This window comes from Diceros bicornis, chromosome 14, assembly GCF_020826845.1.
Source record: "Diceros bicornis minor isolate mBicDic1 chromosome 14, mDicBic1.mat.cur, whole genome shotgun sequence".
NCBI lineage: Eukaryota > Metazoa > Chordata > Mammalia > Perissodactyla > Rhinocerotidae > Diceros > Diceros bicornis.
Genome location: NC_080753.1, coordinates 39,372,923 through 39,400,637, shown reverse-complemented (window position 1 = coordinate 39,400,637; position 27,715 = coordinate 39,372,923). Strand labels below are relative to the sequence as shown.

The window sequence follows — 27,715 nt, the reverse complement described above, 5'->3', positions numbered from 1 at the left end:
ACAGGACATTTATATGTTAACTTTCAAAATATTTTTTTTTTTCTTTTTTTTCATCCTAAACGAAGAGATTATTCTTTATGTCTGAAGTATATGTGGGTCCGGTTAGTGGTGCCAGATCTGACAATTTTTTAAGGGTTAAAACTCAATACAGAGCCAGACCTGATTGCCTAGTGGTTAAAGTTCAAAGTTCGGCGCTCTCACTCCTTCGGCTGCCGGGTTTGCATCCGGGTGGCCGAACCACACCACCGGTCAGTTAGCACTCTCTAAGGGCGGCTCACGAACTAGACAGGACTTGCGACTAGGATATATAACCATGCACTGGGGCTTTGAGGAGGGGGAAAAAAATGAAGAGGGGCAACAGATGTTAGCTTAGGGCAAATCTTTCCCTGCAAAAAAAAAAAAAAAAAACCGAAAACATTTTTCATGTAACACGTTTAGTGATAAACTCAAATTAAGAAAAAAAAAAGTCGTCTAAATAAAACACATTTGCACTCCACAGGTGAACCAGAAATTTTGTTCCTTTGCTGTATCTCAATCAAATTTACTATCACTGTCCCTCCTGAGTATATATTACCACCAGACTCACATTCATCATTTCACCGTCATAAATTAACACTTGAGTGCCGATTATAAGCCTTGTTGTTAAACACCCCTACTCAAGATTCTGTTAATGTAGTAATTTAAACTTAAAAAATCTATTCTCTTCTTTGTGGTATGTAAGTGATTGAGACTAGCAGTAGGTTTAACGTCCCTCCAGGCACATAGAACATGCCAGCGACCTCCTGATTTGATAAGACAGCCATTACGTTTAGACGGAACATAGCAACCTCTAAGGGATTCTTCCCACAATATTTATTTCCTTGCGCAAATTACGCAGCTAAATGAAGATCTCCCACTGTTAACTTTAATAAGAGTCCTTGATTATAAAACCGGTAAACAGGAGTGGGGACCTGTGCTGACCACGGGTGCGATTGCGCACGCGTGAGACCCGGAGCGGGCGCCCAATAGTGACGCAAGCGGGCGGTTCCAGCTTGTAGTCTGAACGCTTAGCTGTACGCCGTGTGTACATTACCAAAGCAGCATCACAGCTCCTCGGGTGAAAGAGTGGGGGGCCCTGAGAAGGGCCTTTTGTTTTGTCAAGGAAACGGAGACAGAAGCGCCAACACTTAGCCGCCGAAGCCGTAGAGGGTGCGGCCCTGGCGCTTGAGCGCGTAGACCACGTCCATGGCGGTGACCGTCTTGCGCTTGGCGTGCTCTGTGTAGGTGACGGCGTCCCGGATCACGTTCTCCAGGAAGACCTTGAGCACCCCGCGGGTCTCCTCGTAGATGAGGCCGGAGATGCGCTTGACGCCGCCACGCCGGGCCAGGCGCCGGATGGCGGGCTTGGTGATGCCCTGGATGTTGTCGCGCAGGACCTTGCGGTGGCGCTTGGCGCCGCCTTTGCCCAGACCCTTCCCACCTTTGCCACGGCCAGACATAGTGAGAGAGAAACTTCCACAACGTCTTGTCGCTGCCTCAGCTGATGCAGGCTTTTATACATCCGTTGGCGGACCGAACTGAGAACCTAAGAAAGGAGGCGGGAAGTCCCTCTCTAGTGGGGGAGGGGAATCTGACCAAAAAAAAAAAGAAAAAGACTTTCATGTGTTCCCTTGTACCACTGTTTTGTAGATAGTAACTATTTTGTTACCATGTTTTAAGGCTTTAAAAATTGCTTTCAAATGAGAACGCAACGAAAATGAACAGAATGCCGTATAGGACCTTTTGGAACCTCTTTACACTGATTATATTTTTATCAATTTCCGTTCTAAGGAGAAAAAAGTTATTTTTTTCTTGTTAACCCATTTATTATAGGCTAGCAATGTTTCAAATGGCAAAGCTTCTACTGGTCTTTCAATTCCTTCAGTCTTCTGATGGCCGACTTGACTGTGATGGCAGGAGTGGTGGTGTAGGTTCAGGCACCACCAGCTACCGTTTTCATGCAGGAACCACAGTGCCAGATCCCCATAACTCATCTCTTCATCTTGGTTTTGACACAGAAGGAGCAAGTGTACTTGTCGCGATGGCTGATTTCAATTTTCTTTACCATTTTCCTGAGAGAGGCACCATAAGAGGCCCGTATTTACCGATGATTCTGACCTTCTTGGTTTAGGCCATGTCACCACAAACTAGGTGCCAGCCCAGAGAGGGGAAAAAGTTATTTTTAATGTCAGCTTGTTATTCCTTCTTATGAATTCTCCATAGTACAATTTTAACGAATTCCAGAGCAGCCAGTTCTTGTTTTTTTTAATAATTCATTTTTTCCACACTTAAATTTACTTCTATACTATACTAGGGTATACTGTTCTATACTGAAATTTCTAATGAAGGGTAGCAGAATGTGCCACTCCAAAATACGCCTCTTTGACATAAGGATTATTTTGAGCTGATTATTTTTGAGAAAAAGGAGATACAGGAGAAGTGCTAAAAGTAGTAAAATTTACCCTTTTGTAAGGGAAGTTTACATTTATAAGTGAAATCTCCATTTGTAAGGGTATCTCCCTTTTTGTATCAGGAACAGAAGGATAACTCTAAATCACAGGAAACTCTTATCAATGGAGAAAACACAGACTTAAATCTGCCTAACAACTTTATCCTTGGTTACTGTGCTTTTCCTAGTAACCTCCTATAACTGGCCTCCCCCTGTCCCCATCTCCCTCTTGTCCCCCTCTCCAACATCTTTCTTTTGTCTTTAGTTGAAGATGATATTTAAGGAGGTGGCTTGGGCCATTTAGAGGTGTTTTACCCAGTTCTTCTGGGTATCTCCCATGGACGTATACGTGACCTGTACATATTATTAAACTTTTGTTTGTTTTTCTCTTGTTAGTCTGTCTTATTACAGGGGGCTCTCAGCCACAGAAACTAGAAGGGTAGAGGGGAAATTATTTTTCCTCCTTTACACAATTCTTTTTTATTACATCAAAATTTTTAAATTGTAGGGGCTGACCCTGTGGCCAGGTTCACTGGTTCGGATCCTAGGCACGAACCTACTCCATTCATCAGCCATGCTGTGGTTGTGACCCACATACAAAATAGAGGAAGATTTGCACAGATGTTAGTTCAGGGCTAATTTGCTCAAGCAAGAAAAAAACCCAAAATGGTAGTTGTATTAGAGGTCATAATTTGGTACTGCAGTTGTCATTATTTATTTTCAAAATTTCATAATCTAGTTTCACAAGATTCCTGTTTTGGGCAACTTTAGCATCATTTTATGGAGTTTGAAAAAAAATCTTTGAGATTTTAATCATAATTGCATTAACTTTATAAATTAATTGGAATAGAATTAAGAACCTTTAAAAATCAAGTTCTTAAATCGAAAAACTTGATGTTTCTAGTTTTTTAAAAAGCCTTTTATTTTTTAGTGACCAAACTAAAGATTTGGTTTTCATACAATTTTTAATATGGAATCTTTTATGCATACATTGAATTTTCTTTCTTTTTTTCAACAAATACAGGGTTGTACTCTGAAATTCTTTTATCACGAATGTAATTTTTAAAACTCCTATAACTATTTTAATAGAATCCCTTGTTCTTCAACTGTTTTAGCAAAATGGATAGGAGCTGAATCTTTGGAGTTGGAAAAACCTGGTCTTAAATCTTTTCTACTGACCAGATTTTAGCTGACTAGCTTATGCTGTCTAAATCTTTGCTCATCCATAAAGTGGGATTGGGGTAGTAATGCTACTTACCTCATACAGCTGCTGTAAGAATTAATGGAGATGATTTATATAAAATACTGAGTACAGAGCCTACCTCTATTTAGTATAATAAGTAATTTTTATTTTTAGTAACTAAATTTAAAATATTTTATATTTTTGAAGGGGTTCAGAACAAGCATCCCCAGAATATGCCACTGTGGCGTGCTGATTATTTTGAGCTGAAGACAATTAAGGCCCAAAGACTCAGGAAGAGCTTCTTACCTTCCTGTTACTGCCTAAAAGAATTTAGATAGAGGGCCTGGTCCAGGAAGAGAGCTATCACCAGAGATATCTACAAAAAGTATGGGCTGGGTGTGGTAAGCTGGGAGGGAGCTTGGCAGGGCCTGTTTGTTCAAATTCCTCTGTGTCCCATTATCTCTGCATAGCATGACAAATATTTGTTTGCCAAACATTTGCTCTTTCCATCTTCCTGTGAATTGTCTTCCTTCTCTTTGAAGCCTCAGATCCTTACCCCCTTCTCTAAAGCTCAGGATGGCATGTAAGCCTCAATTGCCTGACTGTTTTGGAATCTCACATTTTTATGTGATGCTCCCGTATATATGAATTTCAATTTGTTTTTCTCCTGTTAATCGGTCTTATGTCAGTTTAATTAATAGACCAGCCAAAAGAAACTAGAAGGTGTTGGGGAGGAAAAATTTTCCTCTACCCTTACAGGTTCTTCTGGCTGATCTAAGAATTAAATTGACATGAGACAGATTAACAGGAGAAAATCAAATTTAATTTTGCACATATGGGGCCTCCATAAGAATATGAGGCCCAAAGGGCAGCCAGGTAATTGAAGTTTATATAACATTATGAGCTAAGGAAAGGGGTAGTGGTCTGGGGATACAAAAGGTCCTGCAAAAGGACCATTTGCAGGAAGGTGAGAGGAGATGTTTGAAAACAAAAGTTTGCCCTGTTATGCAGATAAGTTTCTTAGGTAAAAAGGAATCGCTGGTAATAGCTCTCTTTCTGGTACAGGCCCCCTTTCCATTGTAAATTTAGGCAGTTGAGGGGGAGCTAAATAGTTTTTCCTGAATCTGCTGGGTTTGGATTGTTTTTAGCTCAAAATACATAACCTTTATGTCAAAGTGGCATATTTCTGGGAGACTTGTTCTGAATTCCTTCAAAGGGCAGAGGAAAAATTTTTCCTCCCCTACAATATTATACTTTAAATTACATTTACAATATATTTAAATATATTTAAAATATATTTACATTAATAAATACATACATTTAAAATATTTAATATTTAAAATAATATATTAAATAATTTAAATAACTAATATTTATTTTTACTATAAATTATCACATGTTATTAACACTCAGTCTGTGTTTATTTTAAACATGTATTTATAGATTTTTATTGACATTTATTTTTGGTCAAAATATATTTTTAATATTTATTAGCCTGAAGAAAATAAACATCTAGTACTTTATTTTTCTGTGCAAATTTCTGATATATGTATGTAAATCTTTATCAAGTATTCTCTGTCTTGAAACAACTTCTAATCAGTATCCTAACAACTAAAAATACAAGTGGAGGATTGTCACAGTGAAGGACCCATTGCTGCTCCCTCTTTACCAAAATCCTGCCCTCAGACACCACCACCACAGCAGTTATACTAATATTTCTATATAAACACTTGAAATAGTAAGCATAGATAAAAGTCTGGAAGAGGAGAAATTTATAAAAACCACAAAAAACAATCTTAGAGGAAAGGCATTATTACGGAGCCTCAGAAATTTGTATTGTTGGAAGATCATAATTTTCCACTCTCAGGTTTTGCCCCTTGTCCAGAGTCCCTGCCTTGCTCTAAACCACTGGTCCCCAAAATCACTCAAGCCATTTCCTTATGCCAGCAGATAATTTATATTCATTAACATCAGTAGCATTTATTTAAATGTGAGATTGTTGATACATTGGAAGAAGAAGCAGGAGGTAGACCCAATTAATAACGTCATCCAGATCAACCTTTGTCCAGATAAGTTAATTTCATGAAGTAATAGGGCAATATAAATCTTTCCAAGTGGTCTTTCCCTCATGGAACCCTCTGATCTTAAGTCTGCCTCCTCCATTTTAACTACTTTGAATATTCATTTAACAATCCCTACATTTTCCTACGTGCAATCTCATCCTCATTTAATTTTCAACTTCTTTTTGGCTTTTATTATATGTCACTTACTTTGTATTAATTTCATAATAATAAAAAATCTTATAATTTATTGACCATATTTTATAGGCTTGTCACTGAACTAGGGTCTAGGGAGATGTAAAATATAAATAAAACCCAGTTTCCACTCACAGGGACTTTGTAAATTAATAGATAAGATACACAACGAATCTAATACAGGAAGACACTGTTAGGTGCTTTCATAGTTGTCCAGAGTCTGCAAAGAGAGAAATTAATAGGAAGGCCAACTCCAGAAAGAAAGTTTAAATAATTCTTTCATAAGTTTTCTGCCACTAAAATTGAACTTTTCCTCTTATGAAAATAATTTTACAATATAAACCATGAAGTTCTAAAACCTTCTTCAGGATCTAATTGCAATTAGAAATATCTAAATTATTTTAGCAAGATTTTTTGAAAGTTTTATCTCCATTTTTAAATATCTTTTAATTTTTTTCTGATTATGTAGATAGTTCATCTTCATGTATCAAGTAAAGAATAGAGGTGCTTTAAATGACTAGTTTAATGAGATCAGAGCAACAGTCAATTAAATAACTCAGTTAACATGTGGAATTATAAACAATGATATGCGTATCACAAATGAATATTTTACTTTACTTAAAACATAAAAATTTATATTCAGGGGCCCGCCGGGTGGCGCAAGTGGTTGGGTGAGCGCACTCCACTGTGGCGGCCAGGGGTTCACCGGTTCGGATCCTGGGTGTGCACCGTCACACCGCTTGGCAAGCCATGCTGTGGCAGCGTCCCATATAAAGTGGAGGAAGATGGGCACGGATGTCAGCCCAGGGTCAGTCTTCCTCAGCAAAAAGAGGAGGATTGGCAGATGTTAGCTCAGGGCTGATCTTCCTCACACACACACAAAAAAATTTATATTCATTTGTCAAATATTTGATTATTGGTTCATTGTTGGGTAAATCAAAAACACACCAATAATTATAATGGTATGATTTTAACAATGTGTTGGTTTTTATTGGGGGGAATAGAAACAAGGCAATAAAGCAAGTGTTAGTAACTACATCATCAACATCAATAATAATAACAATAGCATATTTTATTATTAAAAATTGAAAGAACTCATAGGCCTTCCTTGGAGCTGTATCATTTACTCTACTTGACATTTCTAGTTCTAAGAGAAATAGTTGTTTAAAACTTACATACATGATGCACATGACTTTTTAGAAGGAACAATTGAATAATAAGATTCACTGAAATCAGGGTTTGGGTCCTGCAACCTCAAATAATCATGTTAAAAAGGAAAAAAAAGGTAACATTTACTTCCTATTTGTGATTGCTGTGGTCACTTCTATTCCAAGGAATATTATTTGCATGTAATTGCAGTTGAGATTTAAATATAGGAGATAGAAATATTTCAAGAGACTCAGAAAATAAATGTATTCCAATGGACTAGAAATGCCATAGAAATTCAGTTCCATTAAAATGTATTCATGAGGAAAAACTAAACAGTAGCTGACGTGTGCTTAGATGGAGGGGAATTGAAGGCCCTCTTTAGCTAAAATGACTTGATGATCTGAGAAGGGTGAGATTGATGATGGTGGGGGAAGGGGACAGCAAAAATCATTGACAATATCAGGACTATATGATCCTGATATGGTAAAGAGCCTGATTTACAATATCCACCTTTCCTGTTTGTTAAGGCTCACACTCTTCCTAATTAATTCCATACCACTTTAACTTCACCATCATTTATGTAAATGGTCCATTATGAAATGTATTCTCTGCCTGAACTGATTTGAAACAAGGAATTTACCTACCTGGTTTCCTACTGTACTGCCATTTTGGAGGGTGAGGGTGCTCAGGAAGATTCAATTGAATTAGAAGGTAATGTAGGGAAAAGTCATAAGGTGCTAAGTTTTTGTCCCAGATGGACAATTGATCCTGCACAGGGATCACAGTGATTTATCCAGATTTTGCACTCATGGGTTTACCAAACAACTATGAGCAAAGCTTTTATTTTTTACAAGGCAACTCAATTCAGGGTCTTGGGAAAATATAACACTATATAAATGACATAGCCAAACCTTTTGTATACCCGTTCATGCTCAACAACATCTCTCTGCTATCCCACAACAATGTGACTTGAAGAAACAGCTCATTTTTGTGATAAAGTGGGTGGCTCTGAAAAGAGCCTTTTGGTTTGGAGACAAGGCTGAAGCTGCAAACTATACTAGATTTCTACTTGCCCTTGGCCTTGTGATGACTCTCGGTCTTCTTGGGGAGCAGCACAGCCTGGATGTTGGGCAGGACGCCGCCCTGCGCGATGGTGACTTTGCCCAGCAGCTTGTTGAGCTCCTCGTCGTTGCGGATGGCCAGCTGCAGGTGGCGCGGGATGATGCGCGTCTTCTTGTTGTCGCGGGCCGCGTTGCCCGCCAGCTCCAGGATCTCGGCCGTCAGGTACTCCAGCACCGCCGCCAGGTACACCGGCGCGCCGGCCCCCACCCGCTCGGCATAGTTGCCCTTGCGGAGCAGGCGGTGCACGCGGCCCACGGGGAACTGCAGCCCGGCCCGCGAAGAGCGGGTCTTGGCCTTGGCGCGAGCCTTGCCGCCCTGCTTGCCTCGTCCAGACATGATGGAGGTATAACCACTGCCCCGATTAGGGTGTAAATTGAATCAGCCAGAGCTACATTACTTATAGTCTTTACTGGGCGCGAAAATGAAAGTGTACCATTGGCTAAAACTACACTTTCAGTTAAACCAATGGAATCGTGGTCTTGAAATACACTTATTTTGATTGGACAAAATTAACATATGACGTTTCCAGGATTCACCACCAATCAGACACACGACTTTATTCACTGCCTCCTTTGTTTAAGAAGCTGTGACTGAAGAGGACATTTACAGCCTCATACTCATTCTTCCTATTACTTTCTAGCGCTTCTGCAGTTACTGCGGACCATGCCTGAGCCCTCCAAGTCTGCCCCAGCCCCGAAGAAGGGCTCCAAGAAGGCGGTGACCAAGGCGCAGAAGAAGGACGGCAAGAAGCGCAAGCGCAGCCGCAAGGAGAGCTACTCCGTGTACGTGTACAAGGTGCTGAAGCAGGTCCACCCCGACACCGGCATCTCGTCCAAGGCCATGGGCATCATGAACTCGTTCGTCAACGACATCTTCGAGCGCATCGCGGGCGAGGCGTCGCGCCTGGCGCATTACAACAAGCGCTCGACCATCACGTCCAGGGAGATCCAGACGGCCGTGCGCCTGCTGCTGCCCGGGGAGCTGGCCAAGCACGCCGTGTCCGAGGGCACCAAGGCCGTCACCAAGTACACCAGCTCCAAGTGAGCCCACCTACAGCCAAGCGCTCCGTCAAGCTAGGCCCACACCCCAAAGGCTCTTTTCAGAGCCACTCAGTCTTCTAAAGAGAACTGGCACTCACTTTCTACAGCAGGTAAGTGTTGTTTGCTGCAAAGAAACCATTTCCGTGTTTCCTTATTTTGATCCTGTTAGAAATTACTTTCACTACAATGTGCGTGCTGCAGCAACGCTCGAGACATTTTTATGAATGATCCGGTTCATCATCAGACAAACGTAGTAAAGGATAATAAAATACCCTTTGTCCTAAAACAAAATCTGCTCACCGTTAAAAATGTCAACCAGCCAGAAGGTTTTGTTAACAACGCCTTGAGCGCTCTGTCTTTAATTTTAACATGTGCCTTAACAAATGAAGCACTTGGCACACACTAAGAAACGTATAGATCGTTTTATTTACGTATGTTTTCTTTTGGGGATGGTCTTGGCTCTCTTCCCTTCCTCTGAGTTTGGATTTGCCAAGAAAGGCAGAAGAAAAAGAAATGGAAGTTGGAATTCAATTCAAATTATTTACGCTTCAATCAGGTGCCACGTTGGTACCCATAGCCAATCCAGACGCTGCGCGGGCAGTTTGAAATTAACCACCGGTTTCCTTTTGTGAGTCTGTCAGAATTGGGAGAATTCTGGGCAGCGCGGCTTTATGGGAGGAACTCGGCGGTTTTGCCCAACTCCCTCATTTCTGAGTGAAATTCCTTTTTATGAAAAGGATTAGGTTCTATTCCCCACCTTTCCTGTCAGGATCTGCTGTATGTTTTTCTCTCTGTGTCACTTGCATTTACTGCTTCTCTATTAATTAGAGGAAATTTAAAAAGAAAATTAGGAAGTAGAGCAAGAGAAGGGCTATTCCCTCACCCCCACCCCCAATTCAGGAAGTCAATCCATTTCTCCATTTTAAGCTCTTAGGAATGGCATATTTAAAACTATTTTGGTATTTGCTGGCAATGGTGTGGAAACGCTTCCACATGAATTGTATTAGCTGAAGGTTTTTGAGGATACCCTTTATCCAATTACAGTACTCCAGTGACAAAGAGTTTCACTCTTAGGTGTTTACCTGAGAATATTCTGCACATATGCAACAGGAGACATACAAAATGGAGCAGCACTATTCTTAATACCAAAATGCTAGAAGCAATTACATGTTCATGGCCAAAAGAACAAACAGATTTATTGAGGTACATTCACACAATAGGATATCATATAGCAGAGAAAATAGTTGAAATACACAGTAGTTGAAATACACAGTACTTGGTTGAATTTCAGAATCATAAGTCTCAGAAGTTTCATATATAATACCATTTTATAAAGTTCAAAAATAAAACTAAATTATCTGTTTATTTGAGGATATGTACAAGTATGTGTAAGTGTGTGACTTAAAAACTTTTTAAGAGATAGCTTCGTGAATAAATTTTTTAAAATATCAGGCAGTGGGTATGTCAGGGATAGAAGTAGGGCAAGGGGATGGGGAAAAACAGAGGTAAATATGAAGTTGTTGCTGACATTCTAGATTTGGGGTTAGAAGTTCCATCATAGGTGTTTTATCTACTTTGCTTTATACCTTAAATATATGTTACATATATTCCCTTTATGTATCAGATACTGTACTGAAAAATATAATAGACATACAGGGAAACAACCTGTGTATAAAAACAAGTTCCAAGCAACATATAGTTTGTCATAAAGGAAAACTTGTAAATGAGAACCCAGTAGTGATTCTGTAGATAATATTACATTCTTTTAGAGAGTAGGAGAAAAAGAAGACTGTCAGAGGCCATTAAAAAGGCCTGTGGATTCAGAAAACAAGATTTTTGCTACAGTTAAAGAGTCAGCAGCTGATCCCTCTAGCTCCTCCAGCTCCTCCAGCTCTTGTAAACTTCCTGTCTACACAGCTTCTTAAAATCTTTGTGACAGCTCTCTGGTGGAGGTGTGTATGTATGCATCTGCATGTGTGTATTTTGTATATATTTTATGTATTTATGTGTGTATATGTGTATATCTCTCCCTCAATTCTGTTAGAAGAAAAATTATACTTTTTCATTTCTGTATCTTCTCTCATTCTACCATCTCCCTCTCAAGATATTTGAGGACAGTAAATTCACCAAACATTTGGGTTTTTTAAATCGCTGCTTTTCAGAGTGCATGTGCCTTTGATCCTGTCTATTAATCCACTAAGTCAGAAAATTGGCAGAAAATTCTGATATTGTTTTGTTTTACAGAATGAGGAAATCAGCAGATAAAATTCAGGAGAGGAAATAGGAAGAGGATTTAGAGAGATTAAGTTACCTAAACGCATTCCCAGGCCCAGGATATATATATATATGAGTTTGGACATTCAGGGACTGATTGATGACTTGGAATTGTCAGCAGGCAAGAAGATGTCTAGAATAATATGGGAGGGGGGGTGGCTAAAATCTGTATGCAGAATGGAAAGGAGAATGAAGAAGGAATTTGTGGCCCCTCTATACAAGGTTCACATATCAGGTTCATTACACTCCAGTATTTAGAAAGTTAAAATTCCTAAAAGACAGGGAGAGAAAAATAAAAAAACTCAAAGCTAGATCTTGTGGGTTATTTGCATCTTGGTGAGCCAAGCGTCTAACCCTTTGTTGCTGAAGTTATCTTGATTAATTTATGCCATCATTGATCAGCCTTGGGAAATTGATTTAAGCTAATCCAAACCAGGATATCACCTTACTGTTGTACTCTGGAATTTATACTTGGTATCTTCAAGAATTCACATGATTTGCCCCAAATAATATTTTGGTCAATATTTTTTTTCCCTAAAGAACAATTTACAGAGCAGAAGGGAACTGATTGGAGCATAGAAATAGATGAGAGAATCTGATCCCAAAGGACACTTTTTCTAAGTTATGTCGCCTGAAAATGACCTTTGTTCAGCCTAGAGAAATTTGTGTTTTCCCCATTGGAAAGAGCACTTCCTTCCATGGAGATTGTTCAAAATGTACTGACAAAGCTTAACTCTTTTTTTACTCCTTTCTATATTCCATGCAGTTTGCCATCATTCAGTTATGACATTGTATTGGGGACATTAAATAAATTTGATTACAATTTATCTTAGTTACATTTTAGATCCCTTGATGTGGAAAACACCTGCATCTCATCCTCCAAATATGTCTGATCCATCTCAAATGTGTATTACTTCTACAGATGACTAGTTTATCCATTTCCTAATACCTTTTAACTTCTACTTCAGAGGTTGACCTTTTCCTATATAGTCCCTAAATCATAAAGATGGTGCCTATTGGGAGACTTCATGAAGTAAAGAAGAAGTGTGGTACTGAAAAAAAAAACAAATTAATAAAAAACACAAGGAAATTTTTCCAGACTTGAATAATGATCAAAAAGTTCTATCAGCTCCTACAGAGTTGAACACACACATAAGTATTCCTAGAGGGTCAATAAATGTGACTGATTCCACTTAACAAGAGTTTAGTGAGGCCTGAAGAGTGCAAAGAACAAGGCTAAGAACTGGGTAGGGATAGACTATGAGGACAAATAACCCCACCCCCTGCAGGTATGTAACAATTCCCATACCTGATATAAGGAAGAATAACATAAGTGCCTCAGCCAAGGGTCTATATTTACATTAGAAATAAGCAATTATTTTTGATGGAGAAATTATGAAAAGCTGTATGGGAACACTGGGATGCCAAGGATATTAATTTGGGGAGAACCTTTACATTTCAAGACACAAGGGCAGAGGCTTAGGCCAGGTTCCAGTGCAGCCACTTGGCGTAGCAGTGGGGATTGTGACCTGTGCTTATTGATGACCTGTGAGGTCAACACTTATGTAGTTTATTAAACAATACTATCCAGCAATTGTGCTCCTTGATATATACCCAAAGGAGTTGAAACTTATGTACACACAAAACCCGCACATAGATGTTTACAGTAGCTTTATTCATAATTGCCAAAACTTGGAAGCAACCAAGACGTCCTTCAGTGGGTGAATGAATAAATAAACTGTGGTACATCCAGACACTGGAGTATCATTCAGTGCTAAAAAGACATGAGATATCAAGCCATGAGAAGACATGGAGGAACCTTAAATGCATATTACTAAGTGGAAGAAACCAATCTGAAAATGCTACCTACTATATGATTCCAACTATATGACATTTTGGAAAAGGCAAAACTATGGATGACAGTGAACAAGATCAGTGGTTGCCAAGGGTTTGGGGGGACAGAGGGATGAATTGGTGGAGGATAGATTTTTAGTTCAGTGAAAATACTCTGTATGATACTATAATGATGGATACATGTTATTATACATTTGTTCAAACACATAGAATGTACAACACTAAGAGTGAACCTTAATGTAAACTATGGACTTTGGGAGATTATGATGTGTCAATGTAGGTTCATCAACTGTAACAAATGTACCACTGTGGTGAGGGATGTGGAAAATGGAGGAGGAGGCTATGCATGAGTGGGGGCAGGAAGTATATGGGAAATCTTTGTACTTTCCTCTTAATTTTGCTGCGAACCTAAAACTGCTCTAAAAAATAAAGTCTTAAAAGAAGGCAAAGATAAAACAACATATAATTGTGTATGTATTTCATATGTATTTAGCTAGTAGATTTGTGAACTACCTTGTCACTCAAGAATAAAAAAAATATATGCTATTCTGGGGCCAGTCCCACCGCGAAGCTGTTAAGTGTGCGCTCTCCGCTGCTGGTGGCCCAGGTTCCCATCCCGCCGCGCACAGATGCACCGCTTGTCAGGCCATGCTGTGGCGGCGTCCTATGTAAAGTGGAGGAAGATGGGCATGGATGTTAGCCCAGGGCCAGTCTTCCTCAGAAAAAAAGAGGAGGATTGGCATGGATGTTAGCTCAGGGCTGATCTTCCTCACACACACACAAATATATATAATATATATATATGTATATATGTATATATATACATATATATATATATACACACATACGCTATTCTACCAATTGACCACTTGATGCAAAATTTCCCCTTTGTTCAGATTGCCTATGAAAATATATAGGTGACTTAATATGTTTAACTTGGCATATGGCAAGACACAAATGACTGGCGAGCCATGAAATGTCTCTCAAGGATAAGGTCTTGAGACCGGGGAGGGGGGAATCTACTTTGAATCTTTGCTTAAGGCCTAGCATTCAAAGTTGAATAGGTGTGGACTACATCTTTTTGGAAACTGTTATATTATTTTTTCTAGGTGATTTATAATTCCAAATTTTTGAATTTTTATATTAGACTTGACTTTAAAAAGAATAATTTTAATGTATATTATAATAAAATATAGAAAAAAATATTTCCAAGAAGATTTCCTCAGATGCTTGGAATGAAGAAAAGTATCCATTAATAATTTAAGAGATTTTTGCTGTGTTTTAATTCTTTAAAAATGACTTTTTATATCACTTCTGCTTTAATTGTGAAAGTAATACAGAACATAAAATTGAGAGTGTAAGTATGGCCTATTCATGCAAATATTCAGGATCTGCATAAAACCAAAATGTTCGATAATGATAACTTTCTAAAGTCCCTGCAGTTATCTAAGAATAAGAAACTATAAAGTTACACCACAATTAATATTAGGAATATATATATGTGATGTGACTATGGAGTTGCATCTAAAATATGTTATAATCTAAATATACCAGTGTCTTTTCCTAGTTGGTTCTTGTGAAAGAGTGTTTTGAGAATATGGAACTATATAAAATTCTCTCACTCAAATTTGGAAGGTGACATTGTATAAATGTAACACAGGACTTTTAAAAATAATTCTTTATTAATTTGATTGCATTTAGCTTCATCTTAATTTACTTGTTTTTTTTCCAACTTTTTAAACTGATATCTTGAAAATAAACCAGTAGAATATTAAGGTATTCTGTATGTGTTAATGTATTTGTATTTGGCCAAAAGTCTTAAGAAATTGAAATTCAATGCTGCCTGCAATTAAAACCATTATGAGTGTATATGTATATGTGTATATGTTTATGCATATATATAGTATATACATACAAAATATGTATTATTTGTAGATATATACACTAAAATATTTTATATTTTAATTTTTCTAACACTCTTACTCCTAGAGGATACCACAAAACACAAAGGCATTGGCTGTCCAGTTTCTGATTATTTCATGCTCATGGTACAGAACAGTAGTGAGATGGGGAATATAGATAGATCCAATCCTTTGAAATTTTAGCTATATATTCCATGAATCAAAATACGTTTTATGCATTCATACATACACTGAAAAATATATATATATTATACATATATTTTACATATATTTTTGTTATACTTAGTAGAATTAATGAGATAATCAGAAACTGGACACTCAATGCCTTTGTATTTTTTAGTGTTCTCTCAAAGTAAGAGTGTTAGGAAAATTAAAATTCTATTTTGTTTTAAATAACTGATGTGCAGATAATAATGACTGGGAGAATCATTTGGAACTATACATTGCAAAAAAAAAAAAAAAAACATAGAGTATCCTCATGTTCATTAGCTGTGGACTTTACTAATTTTTCCAAAAGCTCAAAGCGGAATATTAAAATTATTAATGTGTCATGGGTATTCTGTTAACATATACCTGGATAACAGTCCATTGTATGCTTTCTAAAAAATTTTTTGAAGCTATTAGCTCAGGAAGAAAAGTGAGTTAGATTAAAAAATTTTTTTATGCTAGGACAAGGTAAAAAATTTAAGTGAAAAACGGTAACGTGCACTTAGCCTTTAAAAACAGTTTTTTTAATCTGTCATTAAAGTGGTCTCAAAGTCCTCTGAGTTAGCCAGGTACATAAGTGCTCATGCAGAACAATCTAACATAAACCCTAGTATGGAGATTTCCATCTCTATTCAAGAACTGAAAGTCCTTCAAGAGGAACTGATTACAAGTTTTGAGGCAAGGGAAATCCTGATGGGTCTAGGACATCATGCTGACTGAAAGCAAGGGTTATCTCAGATGTCTGGAGTAACAGTAAAAAGAGTTAGAGCAGGAGAGAAGCAAGAAAGCCTGAAAGAATCCCCACTGTGTAAGTAGTGCTAATTTGAGAATTAAAATTAAACAATTGTAGTTGTCAATTAGAATAGATTCAGCATGTAAAAAGCCATGAATCCATGATAATAATCAATTGGAACAAATAGTAGAATAAGCTGAAAAAGAAGTTTACCCTGTGCGTCTCTCGATTCATTTCTTCCCAGGCCACTGTGCCCTACATGGCTGAGATCAGCATCATGTTCCCCAGAGAGCACCCATCCTCGCAATCTTAAGGTTCTGTTGTACTTAGAGAAACCTCCATCTCCTGCAATGCTATAGATGAAGGCTCAAAAAACAGCTCCCTGAGAAACTCATTGATGCTTTGTTTACTGAAATTTAATTTCAGAAGAGCAAATTTCATTTTAATGACTGTCTTGGTTGGGAATCCAAATTCTAATTCCCAAGGCATTCTCAAATTATCCTGTGTATCAGCTTCTGACACAGCCACCCCAACAGTACCACCAACAATATGGTTATTAAATAAATAAATGAAATGTTTGCTTTCTTTTTGTCCTAAAGGCAGTGATTCTTAAAATGTGGTCTGGGGACGCTGAAGGTCCTTGAGATTCATTTGGTAGGTCTGTGAGGCTGAAATTATTTTCAAAATTATCTTGAAACTTATTTTCCTTTTCCACTCTCATTTTCATTTGACAGTTATTTTGCTACAGATCAAATGCACAAACAAATACAAGAATCTGTCTTCTATTAAGCCAGACATTAAAAATATTTGCAAAATGTAAAACAAGGCCACTCTTCTTACTAAATATTTATTTTGAAAATATAGCTATCTTTGTAAAATATATCTGTTAAAGTGGGTTTATTGTTGTAATTTTAAACCAAATTGATAAAATAAATATTTTTCCAGTTTTAATTTCTAATAAGGTAAATGTCAATAGCTATAACCTATGGAAACACAAACTCTTTGGATCCTCAGTACTTTCTAAGAGTGTAAGTGGGTCATGAGACCAAAAAGTTTGAAAACTGCTGGCTTAGGGCATGTCGCACTAGGAATGCTGGAACTACTGTTTTTTAAAGTATTTGGAATATTCCTTCCTGTGTGCTTATGTTACCATCTGGATACACAGATCCACTTGCTTCATTTTGCTGTTTATATTTAAGGATTGGGCTTTTAAAATTTGGTTTTATTATTACATAAAATATTTTTACATATTTCCAAGGTCAACTTTTAATGTTATGATTTCTCTTTCCATTGTTTGTTTGTTAATTATAAGCAATATATGTATGTATTCTTTTTTGTGTGTGTGAGAGGAAGATCAGCCCTGAGCTAACATCCGATGCCAATCCTCTTTTTTGCTGAGGAAGATTGGCCCTGGGCTAACATCTGTGCCCATCTTCCTCTACTTTATGTGGAACGCTGGCCACAGCATGGCTTGACAAGCGGTACGTCGGTGCATGCCCGGGATCCGAACCTGGGAACCCTGGGCCGCCACAGCGGAGCGTGCGCAGTTGACCCCTACAGCACCAGGCCGGCGCCTATGTATGTATTCTTCCAGCCCTCTATTAAATAAATAGTAACACCTACACACAATTTTCTCTAACTTGCTTTTTTCACTTAAAATATATATTCTGAAGATCATTCCATAAAAGTATATGGCGCTTTTCCTCCTTTCTTATTTTCTAGCTGCATAATACTCTGGATTTTCTTCTTTTTCTGGTTTTTGGCTCTGTAATCCTTCATTGTCTTGATAGCTGCCTGATACCTTCAATCAGATTGTTTTGTAGTTGTTTTAAGCGTTAGGTTTGATCTGAGTTGTCTAGTCTACTATTACTAGAAATGTGAGCAATAGTATAGTAGTTGTTAAAATAGTTTTTAAATGTCAGCACCTAAGTTACTCTAGGACATCCAATCCTTAAAATCTTTACAATGGGGCCGGCCCCGTGGCTTAGCGGTTAAGTGCGTGCGCTCCGATGCTGGCGGCCAGGGGTTGGGATCCCGGGATCGCACCGACGCACCGCTTCTCTGGCCATGCTGAGGCCGCGGCCCACATACAGCAACTAGAAGGATGTGCAACTATGACATACAACTATCTACTGGGGCTTTGAGGGAAAAATAAATAAATAAAAAATTTTAAAAAAAAATCTTTACAATGCCGTTGTATAAAATTGATATATGTCGGTGCAGTGATACCCTCTGGTCCAGGGATGGTTTCCCCATGTAATAACTCAAGTTCTCACTAATGATGCTCAAGTTAGCAAATCGGTTGCCACGGTGGGTTGGTTGTGCATGACCAAAGAAGCGAGATGGTCAATTGAATGTAAATAAATAACTAGTCATAGGACTAGAGGAAGAGACTAAACATTGTATTGTTGGGTCAAGAAATCATGTTTATAAACTTAAATAACTCAATGACTTTATAGTTAAAGTGTCTGTGAAGTCCAAAATTTAAACATACAGAGATTAATTGCACCACCTTATTGGTAAAGGAAATAGGATATACCTAAAATGTATATGTCATATTTGAGTCAAATTTCTTGAAGGTTAGGCGTTTCATTCTTCCTGTATATTTTTGCAGAGTCCACACCAAGGAGCTTAACATTCAACCATTCAACCATCCTGACCTCACCCTCTAGAACATTTTTATCTGCTCATCACATCTTTCTTCCTTGATCTTTCACTTTCACTCTGTTTTCCAGAATTATATCTACCACTTCTTGCACTAAGACAATTCTTCTCAAGCCATCAGAACACTAAGTTCACCAGAGCACTAAGAATGATGTTTACAACAGCTTCACCACTTCTGCCACCCTGATGATCCTCTGATATATTTTTGTTGGATCCGAAAATCTTGATAGAGGGAAATCCCTGAACACCATCCTGACTTCTTAAGGTGGGATGCCTAATCCTTCAGCTACATCAACCTGCAGTTCTTGCTTCCTTCCATCTATAGACTTTTTTTTTGCTGAGGAAGATTTGCCCTGAGCTAACATCTGTGCCAATCTTCCTCTATTTTGTATGTGGGTCGCCACCACAGCATGGCCACTGACGAGTGGTGTAGGTCCACACCCGGAACTGAACCCCGGCTGCCAAAGCGGAGCGCACCAAACTTAACCACTAGGCCACGGCACCAACCCCCATCCATAGACTTCTACAAGCAACAAACCATAATTTAAATAACTTTTCGCTTGTAATTTGATGGAGTTAAGAATCATAGAAGAATATATACTATTCATCTGCACTATGCCCTGCTGTTCCAGTGTCCCTGCCTTCAGTTCATTCTATGTAGGAAGGTGATGAATGGTCTGCAATAGACCTTTAAGGCTGCTATCATTCCATGTCTATGTTATAGATGAATAAACTGAGACCCAGAAAAAGAGAGTACTTTGTCTAAGTAGTTGGAGGATCAATGACAGAGTCAGTTTATGATCCTCGTGGCAGTCACCTTCACTGTAAAAGTGAAAGATTCTGTGGTCTTTTGTTACCATCAAACTAAATTCTGTCAAAACAAATGGAGATGAGCATTCATATTTGTTTTAATACTGCAAATAAGATGTCATTCTCTACTTAAAAATGTTTTTCTTCCTTTTGTCCCCAAGGACAGGAAAAAATAAAATGGAAACATTTTCTTGGAGATCACTGGTCAAATTCTCTTTGGAGGGTCATATAGCTACTCCCTATCATCATACAAATAATAACTTTTGCCTTTCCTGTGGGAAACAAGCATGTATAGCAAAGTCTGCCTGTTGAATACTGTACAGAAATTAAGACAAACTAAAATCGATATGTAACTTTTCCAGAAGATAACATTCAAAAATTGCAAATTATATATCACATAATGCTTGCAAACACCCTATATATCATTTGTCTGAAATGTGTTCCAATTTGCAGCTAAATCATGCTACCAAAGAGCAGAGAGAAACTTACCCACTGAAACCGCTCCATATGAGATATGGAGTTATCTCACATCTGACCATCATTTCTGCCTTGAAGGCAGTGATGAAATAGACCATAAGAGTCCCCCCTCTGAAGCAGCAGCCCCCATGGGAAGACCCTCTGTGCTCACTCTCCCAGAGGGTAGCAGTCCATATTTGCCCAAGTGAAGACTAAAAAGTATCACTGTGGATGAGACATGAATGTTGTTTACTTATTTTCAATAGATTTTTTTAAAGTAGCAGTTTAAACATGAACTTATCCTTATTCTTAGTTTCCTTTTGTCTGCCTCATTGTTTATTATCAAAGAACCAAAACTAGGCCTAGTCCAGAGCACCCCTGATTTCTATGGGATATTCTACTTAAAGGAAGGCAGCTGTTATGGGGTGAATTGTATCCCCCGCCAAATTTATATGTTGAAGTTCTAACCCCAGTACCTCAGAATGTAACTGTATTTGGAGGTAGAGTCTTTAAAGAGGTAAATTAAAATGAGGTCTTTAGGGTGGGCCCTACTCCAATATGACTAGTGTCCTTTAAAGAAGAGGAAATTTGCACATAGACATGTACAGAGGGAAGACATGAAGATAGAGGGAGAAGATGGCCATCTATAAGCTAAGGAGAGAGAAGTCTGGAACAGGTCCTTCCCTCACAGCCTTCAGTAGGAACTAACCCTGATGGCACCTTGATCTTGGACTTCTAGCCTCCAGAACTGTGAGAAAATAAATTTCTGTATAAGCCATCCAGTCTGGGGTACCTTGCTATGGAAGCCATAGAAAACTAATATAGCAGCCAATACATTAATATAATGTTACATTTTGAGTCATCTGTCTCTTTATCTGTAGACCAAAGATACCACTAGTACTTACCTCATTGGATTGAAAAATAAACTAGAGAATGCAGTGTCTAGAAGATAGCGCACACACACAATAATTGCCAGCTGATAACTAAAGTTATTTTTTCTCCATACACCAAAAGCAAGATGTAAGTGCCATAGAGTTTATTCCTTGAGGGCATATCCTTAAGTGCAGAGCCATAAGGTAAACTCTGACATACAGTAGTCCCACAAATAGCAAAATATTAGAGCAAACTAAATCAAGAACTTCCAGATGTGTAGGGGGATAAGCAAGAGAAATACATGAATAAGAATAAAATACTGAAAATAGAAAAACTGGATGGAGCACCAAAGCAGGTCATTCTGATGTTCCACATTAATTAAGAACCTACCCAAGCAGCCTAAACAGGTGGAAGGAGCACAGGAAACTCTTTGGAGACTGATGTTCTACTCCATACTTCCTAGCTGGGTATCTTGGATACTTCGAAGAGCCTGTGATTCTCTTGATTGTCTGCAAAATAGAGGTAATAATAAGGTCCCAGTTTTTTAGAAGGATTTTATGAGGTGATGTACACTGCTTCCAAGCATGTTCTTGAGACCTGGATGAAGTGCATATGTGAAAGTTACTACAAAAAAAGACGTTGCATAAATTTTTTCTTTCAACAAGATAAGTATTTGTTAAATAGTGTGAGAAATAAAAATGAGTATACTTTTTATAACTGTTCCACCACAATGTGAGCTTCTCTGGTTGTATATTTTTTTTATATTTCCTGAGTTAGGCATATAATAGTGGCTCAATTAAATAATACATTAACTAAACTAGCGTTTTCCCAGATCTCTACCAAGTACTACTGGGGGCATGGGAAATTATTCTAAGCAGTATGCGGACTCTGATATTTGAAATGTTGCAAAAAAGAGTCAAAATATCATTCTCTTTTCTACTTTCTTTAAATCTTTCTGATTAAGTAACTGGGAAAGTGTCAATTCGGTGCTGGCAGGTCTTTAAGAACTCACTAATGCTTGTTAATGCCTCTTCACCCCCACTTTTTAACTTTATAACAAAGAACAGGTCTCAGGCTCAAAGTAGTAGGCAGCAAACAGCTTATAACTGGGATTAAATAATATATATATGTTTAAAATATTATTTTATAGTTGCCTTCTATTTATGGTCAGAGGTAGATATTTTCCACTAGGGTAGAGATGTAAAGTTGTCTTTTAAAATAAAGCTATTTCATTTTCTAAAGAGTATTTTTAAAAAAAAATATTAAGTAGGGGCCAGCCCTGTGGCCTAGTGGTTAAGTTTGGTGCACTCCACTTTGGCCACCAGGGTTCGGTTACCAGGCACAGACTTACACCACTTGTTGGCAGCCCTGCTGTGGCGGCAACTCACATACAAAATAGAGGAAGATTGGCACAGACGTTAGCTCAGGGTGAAATCTTCCTCAGCAAAAAAAAAAAAAAAAAAGGTTAAGTGAAAAGTAATACTGATTGCACCCAGATGCAGCAAAAAGGAAAAAAATTGTAAAAGTGGTAGTCAAATGACTGTGTAAACACTACTGAATAAAAGAATATAAGCAATGTCATAAAACAGTAAATGCCAAAATAATACTATGGTTACATTTTATATTTCTATCTAAATTATATATCTAGACATGTTATATAAATATATAAATTATATCATTATAATATTAATACAATACTAATTATGTTATTATATAATATATATAAATTTTATATATTATAAAATATTTATATAATATAAATTATATAAAATATAATATTGTGTAATATAATTAATATTATATACAATATATTAAACTATATTTAATATTGACTACTGTGGGAATTTGGAGAGAGTAAATATTATTCTGGAATGTGGCGATCTGGGAACATTTCTTTGAAGAGGTATAACAAGGTTCAACCTGGAAAGAAAGGCTTTACTTGGACTGGAGCTCCCAAGGTCCAAAAAAAAAGGCTCCATCATATGACTTTTAGCTGGAGGCTTCAGTCCTCACCATGTGGGCATCTCTGTAGGGTTACTTATGACCAGGGCTGGCTTCCTTCCCCTGCAGCAAGTGATCCAAGATGGAGTGTGAGTGATCAAGATGGAAGTCTCTTATCTAACCTTGGAAGTGACGTTCCATCACTTCTGCCATATTTTGTTGACCAACCCTGGTACAACGTGGGAAGGGCTACACAAGGACACAAGTATCAGAAGGCAGGGGGTCACTGGATGCCATCTTAGAAGCTGCTTCCCACAGTTGACACAGAACAGTGTGTCTCTGAACCCTCACAGCCATTAGCATCGCCTGGGGAGATTCAAATGTACCAGATGCCCAGGCCCCTCCCCTGATCAATGAAATCATAATGTCTAGGGTGGGAGCTAGGCAATGATATATTTTTTTCAAAGATCTACCAGCAATTCTGATGCATGATTAAAGTTGAGAAGCACTGGATGCAAGAGGAGTGAGAAACTGGGAATATAAAACGGATTAAGTGAGAGTGGCCCTTTGATTATTACCTAGTTATATGGATAATGTACCGTGAGAAGAAATATGAGACATTTTGCTCTCTTTGCTCTCTTGGGTGGAAATAAGGTTGGAAAAAGTAAACTGGCAGAAAAGTTAAAATTCAGGAGTGGACATATGTATCAAATGGCAGGCATGCTGTTTAACATTTGAAAGACAGTCTGATTTTCCAGAGGCCTTTGTGTGGTCCCTGGTGATCCCAACTGGAAGCAGATTCAAAACTGGTGATTCTCCCACAGGAATTTGCTCAGTTCAGGAGGCTATGGAGAAGGAGACTGTTCTGGAACAAAAAGTAACTGCTGAGAGTGAAAGGCCTGGGGCTCCCATATCTGTAGGGAAGGGTCTGGCACTTCTCTGGGGTCCCTGATGCCCTGACTCAGCCTAGGAATTCTCCTTCACTCTAACCTCTCTGGGAGGTTTTAGCAAAAGACGTAAAATAACACACACAGAGCACCTTGCATATTGTCCATTTGAAGTCCTGGATCAGGGGTTGAGATGAGCCACAGCTGATCACCCCAAATCCACAGACTTCTGCAGCTGCTTAGAATTTGAAATACTTGACAATAAAATCCAAAGCCATTATGCTGTCATATAAGGTCCTACACATTCTGGAAAGCCCCCTCCCCACCTGTTACCCCACCTCCAGCTACATTCCTCCTTGCTACCTCAGTTCCAGCCACATTGGCCACATGCTGTTCCTTAACTAACACAAAGTGTTTCCCCCTCCCCCCTTCAGATACATCTCAGGGCCTCTTTAGTTGTTCATTCTTCTTTCTGCCTAGAATAATCTTCCCCTATGGCCTTCTCCCTCATCTCCTCATCTGTGTTAGAATTTCACCTTCTTGATGAGCATTCTGTGATTATGTTATTTAAAACGGAAAATACAAAACCACTCCTTGTCTTCCTTTTCTGCTTTGTTTTCCTCCCAAACATTTAATATCTTCTGACACTTTTTTTGTTATATGTTTGTTCCCATATTAACATATTAGAGAAAATAAACTCAATGAATGTGTGATTCTTTTTCTGTTTTGTTCACTGCTATATTTCTGGCAGCTAGAAGAGTTTCTGGGACATAATATGTGCTCAACAAATATTTATTGAAAATAAAAAGTGAACTAGGAAACAACTACAGTCAACACTGTATGGGCTGAACTTTGAGGTTCAGTTTGATGAGTAAGTGAAGATGTCCTAAGCATTTCAAATGGCAAATAGATGCATAAGATTCCTTTTCAATATACAAAAGTATATGTGTGCTTAATAATCCACAATTCATAAAATGTTCATAAAGCATTCCCACCAATCTTCCCAATAGTCATGTGGCTATGAATTGCTGTTATCCCCAATTTACTGATATGGAAAATGAGTTTTAGAGAATCCAAAATCTGGCCTCTTGAAGTAAGTAACCAACTGTTTTAGGAATTGGTCTGCTAATTTCAAAGCTGGGTACCAGAGTAGGTCTCATAAGCCAACCATAACAGAGGAGACAGGTAATGTTGGTTAAAAATGGATTATAAAACCAAAATATTAAATACTAAAAACAGACTGTCTAGAAACAAATTACACTTCTGAGATTCTTAGGTCTAGTGGAGATGAAAAAGTAAAGATACAAGAAAGAAAGGGAAGTCTCAGCTTGCACATGGGCAGGGAGAGATTGAAACGAGAAAGAAAAAACTCTGAAGAAGCTTCAAGAAGGGTAAATAATGCAAACTGGAATAATCAGGGAAGGTTTCAGAGGATATTAGATTTGTGATTGGCTCTGAAGGAAAGACAGGTTTGGATGGTAGATGAACAGGGACTTTACAGCAATGAACAGCTATAAAGTGCATTTCAAGAAATAATTGTACCTTTGTGAGCCTGATTTAGTTCATTTCTTCACTGTATCAGTAACAGTACTAATTTTATATTCAATATTGATTGATGTAGTAAGGAAATGGACTAATATTGATCCCCATAAGTATTCTACAAGTGTTTACAGCCACCTTTTCAAGGCTAGGGGGAAGAGAGCCACTGGATTTGTCTGCAGATTTGGTGTAACTCTGTCCTTTGCTCCCTGAGTTCAAAAATTCAGCCCATATTTTGTGCCTTTTATTCCCACAAGCCTGTCTAAGGCCTTCTGTCTTTTAATGGAAAAAGACTGAGTAATAGCTAGAAAAATAATAAACACTTTGGATTTTAAGATCTTAATAACTGATGGTCTGTAGGATGGTAAGGACTTGTATTCCCACATAGGTTCTTTTTGTTGTTGTTTCTGTGAGGAAGATCAGCTCTGAGCTAACATCCATGCCAATCCTCCGCTTGTTGCTGAGGAAGACTGGCCCTGGGCTAACATCTGCGCAGGTCTACCTCTTTATATGGGACGCCTTAGCAGCATGGCCTGACAAGCGGTGCCTCGCTGGGTGCCCGGGATCCGAACCCGGGCCGCCAGCAGCGGAGCGCGCGCACTTAACCGCTACACCACGGTGCCGCCCCCCCAGACCCCCCCCCCCGCCCCCCCCATAGATTCTTGAAAAAGCAGAATCAGCTCTAAAATGCCTGCCTAAACACTGGGAGACTGTGCTTCCCTCTGTGAGAAAATGCCTTCGTGCCACTCTCTCCTTCCCGGTTCAAAAAGATTGCCATTTAATTTATAATTTCTCCCTTATTATAGAAAAAAAAAAGGTGCGGGTGAAATAGACTGAAATGAAATGTGGAGCTGACTCAGAAAAGAAACTGACCTATATTCTGAACTCTTTTTCCCAAGAAAAATTTTGACCATGTAAAAATCAATGTGCAGAACGGCATCCCCTAAAGAGGTAAAACGTTAAAATGTGAGTGAAGAACATGAAGCAGGATCAAATTACACCTTAGTGGCCTTTACTAGGAAAGATGTGGAGGTGGAGATATACACGCTATGTACATCTACCCAGGACAATGTACATAAAGCTACCGGTAGAAAAATTCAAACTGCTGGAGTAGCTCTGGATTAGCAATGCTCATTCCCAACTGGTGAAAAGAGGTGATTTTCATGTAAATGAAAATGAAAAGTTTACTTCTTTCCTCTTTCCCCATCTTGATCCCAATACTATTAGGTTATTTTGTGCAAAAGTAGGCCTGGAGTGAGAGGTGGCAAGAAGGTACATACCCAACAGTGATGTTACAAGAGAACAGGGGAAAGGGAATACGGTCTGGCGAGTTTCCCTTAAATCAATTTACGTGATATTCACCGAGCGTCCTACTGTGGAGGGGGAGCTGGTGAAAAATGGTGGTGGAACCTGTAAAGGAAATAAATGTTCAGCCAGTATGATTTTTCACTAGTTGTTAGATGTTTTTTGCACCTGAATGAGCATTTGAAATCTTTTAGCCATGAATGTACTCAACGAGTGATTCTCAGCATTAAATAGTCTCGATGATAAATGAAATGAACAATAAAATTCCCTTTGGGTTTGAGGTTTGTGACAAAAAAAATTGTTATCAAAAATCTTAATTCAAACACACAAGACCAAAATCTAACTTTTGCGAAATTAAGACACCCTTGCCAGAAGGTTAGGATTAAAAACTGCCTTTACCTACCTGTAAAATGGAATAAAATGAGTGCCAGCTCTCTTTAGGAAGCGTGGATGGCTCTGAAAAGAGCCTTTGGGTGTTTTAAGGAGCCTGATCAATCGCTCTGGGGAGAGCGGGCTCACTTGGAGCTGGTGTACTTGGTGACGGCCTTGGTGCCCTCGGACACGGCGTGCTTGGCCAGCTCCCCGGGCAGCAGCAGGCGCACGGCCGTCTGGATCTCCCTGGACGTGATGGTCGAGCGCTTGTTGTAATGCGCCAGGCGCGACGCCTCGCCCGCGATGCGCTCGAAGATGTCGTTGACGAACGAGTTCATGATGCCCATGGCCTTGGACGAGATGCCGGTGTCGGGATGGACCTGCTTCAGCACCTTGTACACGTAGATGGAGTAGCTCTCCTTGCGGCTGCGCTTGCGCTTCTTGCCGTCCTTCTTCTGCGCCTTGGTCACCGCCTTCTTAGAGCCCTTCTTCGGGGCCGGAGCAGACTTGGCCGGGTCCGGCATGACGAAGATCAACTGCCAAAGACACTGAAAAGTAAGGAAGAATGAGTGTGGGGTCGTAGGTATCCCCGTTTATTTACAGTTTCTTATGCAAATAAGATGATTAATAAAATCATGTCTGATTGGTGGTGAATTTTGAAT

At 38.7% G+C, this 27,715-nt stretch overlaps 4 protein-coding genes and 1 pseudogene across 4 annotated transcripts in view; 1 reads left to right on the top strand and 4 right to left on the bottom strand.

Moving 5' to 3' along the window:
- Positions 1–1,137: 1,137 nt before the first annotated feature.
- Positions 1,138–27,715, bottom strand: part of LOC131413346 (uncharacterized) — a 34,015-nt gene continuing 7,437 nt past the window's right edge. Inside the window, exon 4 of the mRNA XM_058553898.1 lies at positions 1,138–1,491. Coding sequence (XP_058409881.1) covers positions 1,167–1,491 — 325 coding nt within the window. The 3' untranslated portion in view covers positions 1,138–1,166. The remainder of the gene's footprint in view (positions 1,492–27,715) is intronic.
- On the bottom strand, positions 1,844–2,154 carry LOC131414011 (large ribosomal subunit protein eL43-like; annotated as a pseudogene).
- LOC131414001 (histone H2A type 1) lies at positions 8,054–8,537 on the bottom strand. The gene has a single exon (XM_058555038.1). The coding sequence runs from the start codon at positions 8,510–8,512 to the stop codon at positions 8,120–8,122; it is 393 nt and encodes a 130-aa protein (XP_058411021.1). The 5' UTR covers positions 8,513–8,537; the 3' UTR covers positions 8,054–8,119.
- LOC131414006 (histone H2B type 1-N) lies at positions 8,823–9,232 on the top strand. Its single transcript, XM_058555044.1, has one exon. The coding sequence runs from the start codon at positions 8,840–8,842 to the stop codon at positions 9,218–9,220; it is 381 nt and encodes a 126-aa protein (XP_058411027.1). The 5' UTR covers positions 8,823–8,839; the 3' UTR covers positions 9,221–9,232.
- On the bottom strand, positions 27,138–27,592 carry LOC131414004 (histone H2B type 1-O). Its single transcript, XM_058555042.1, has one exon. It carries the CDS (start codon positions 27,575–27,577, stop codon positions 27,197–27,199), a length of 381 nt encoding a protein of 126 aa, XP_058411025.1. The 5' UTR covers positions 27,578–27,592; the 3' UTR covers positions 27,138–27,196.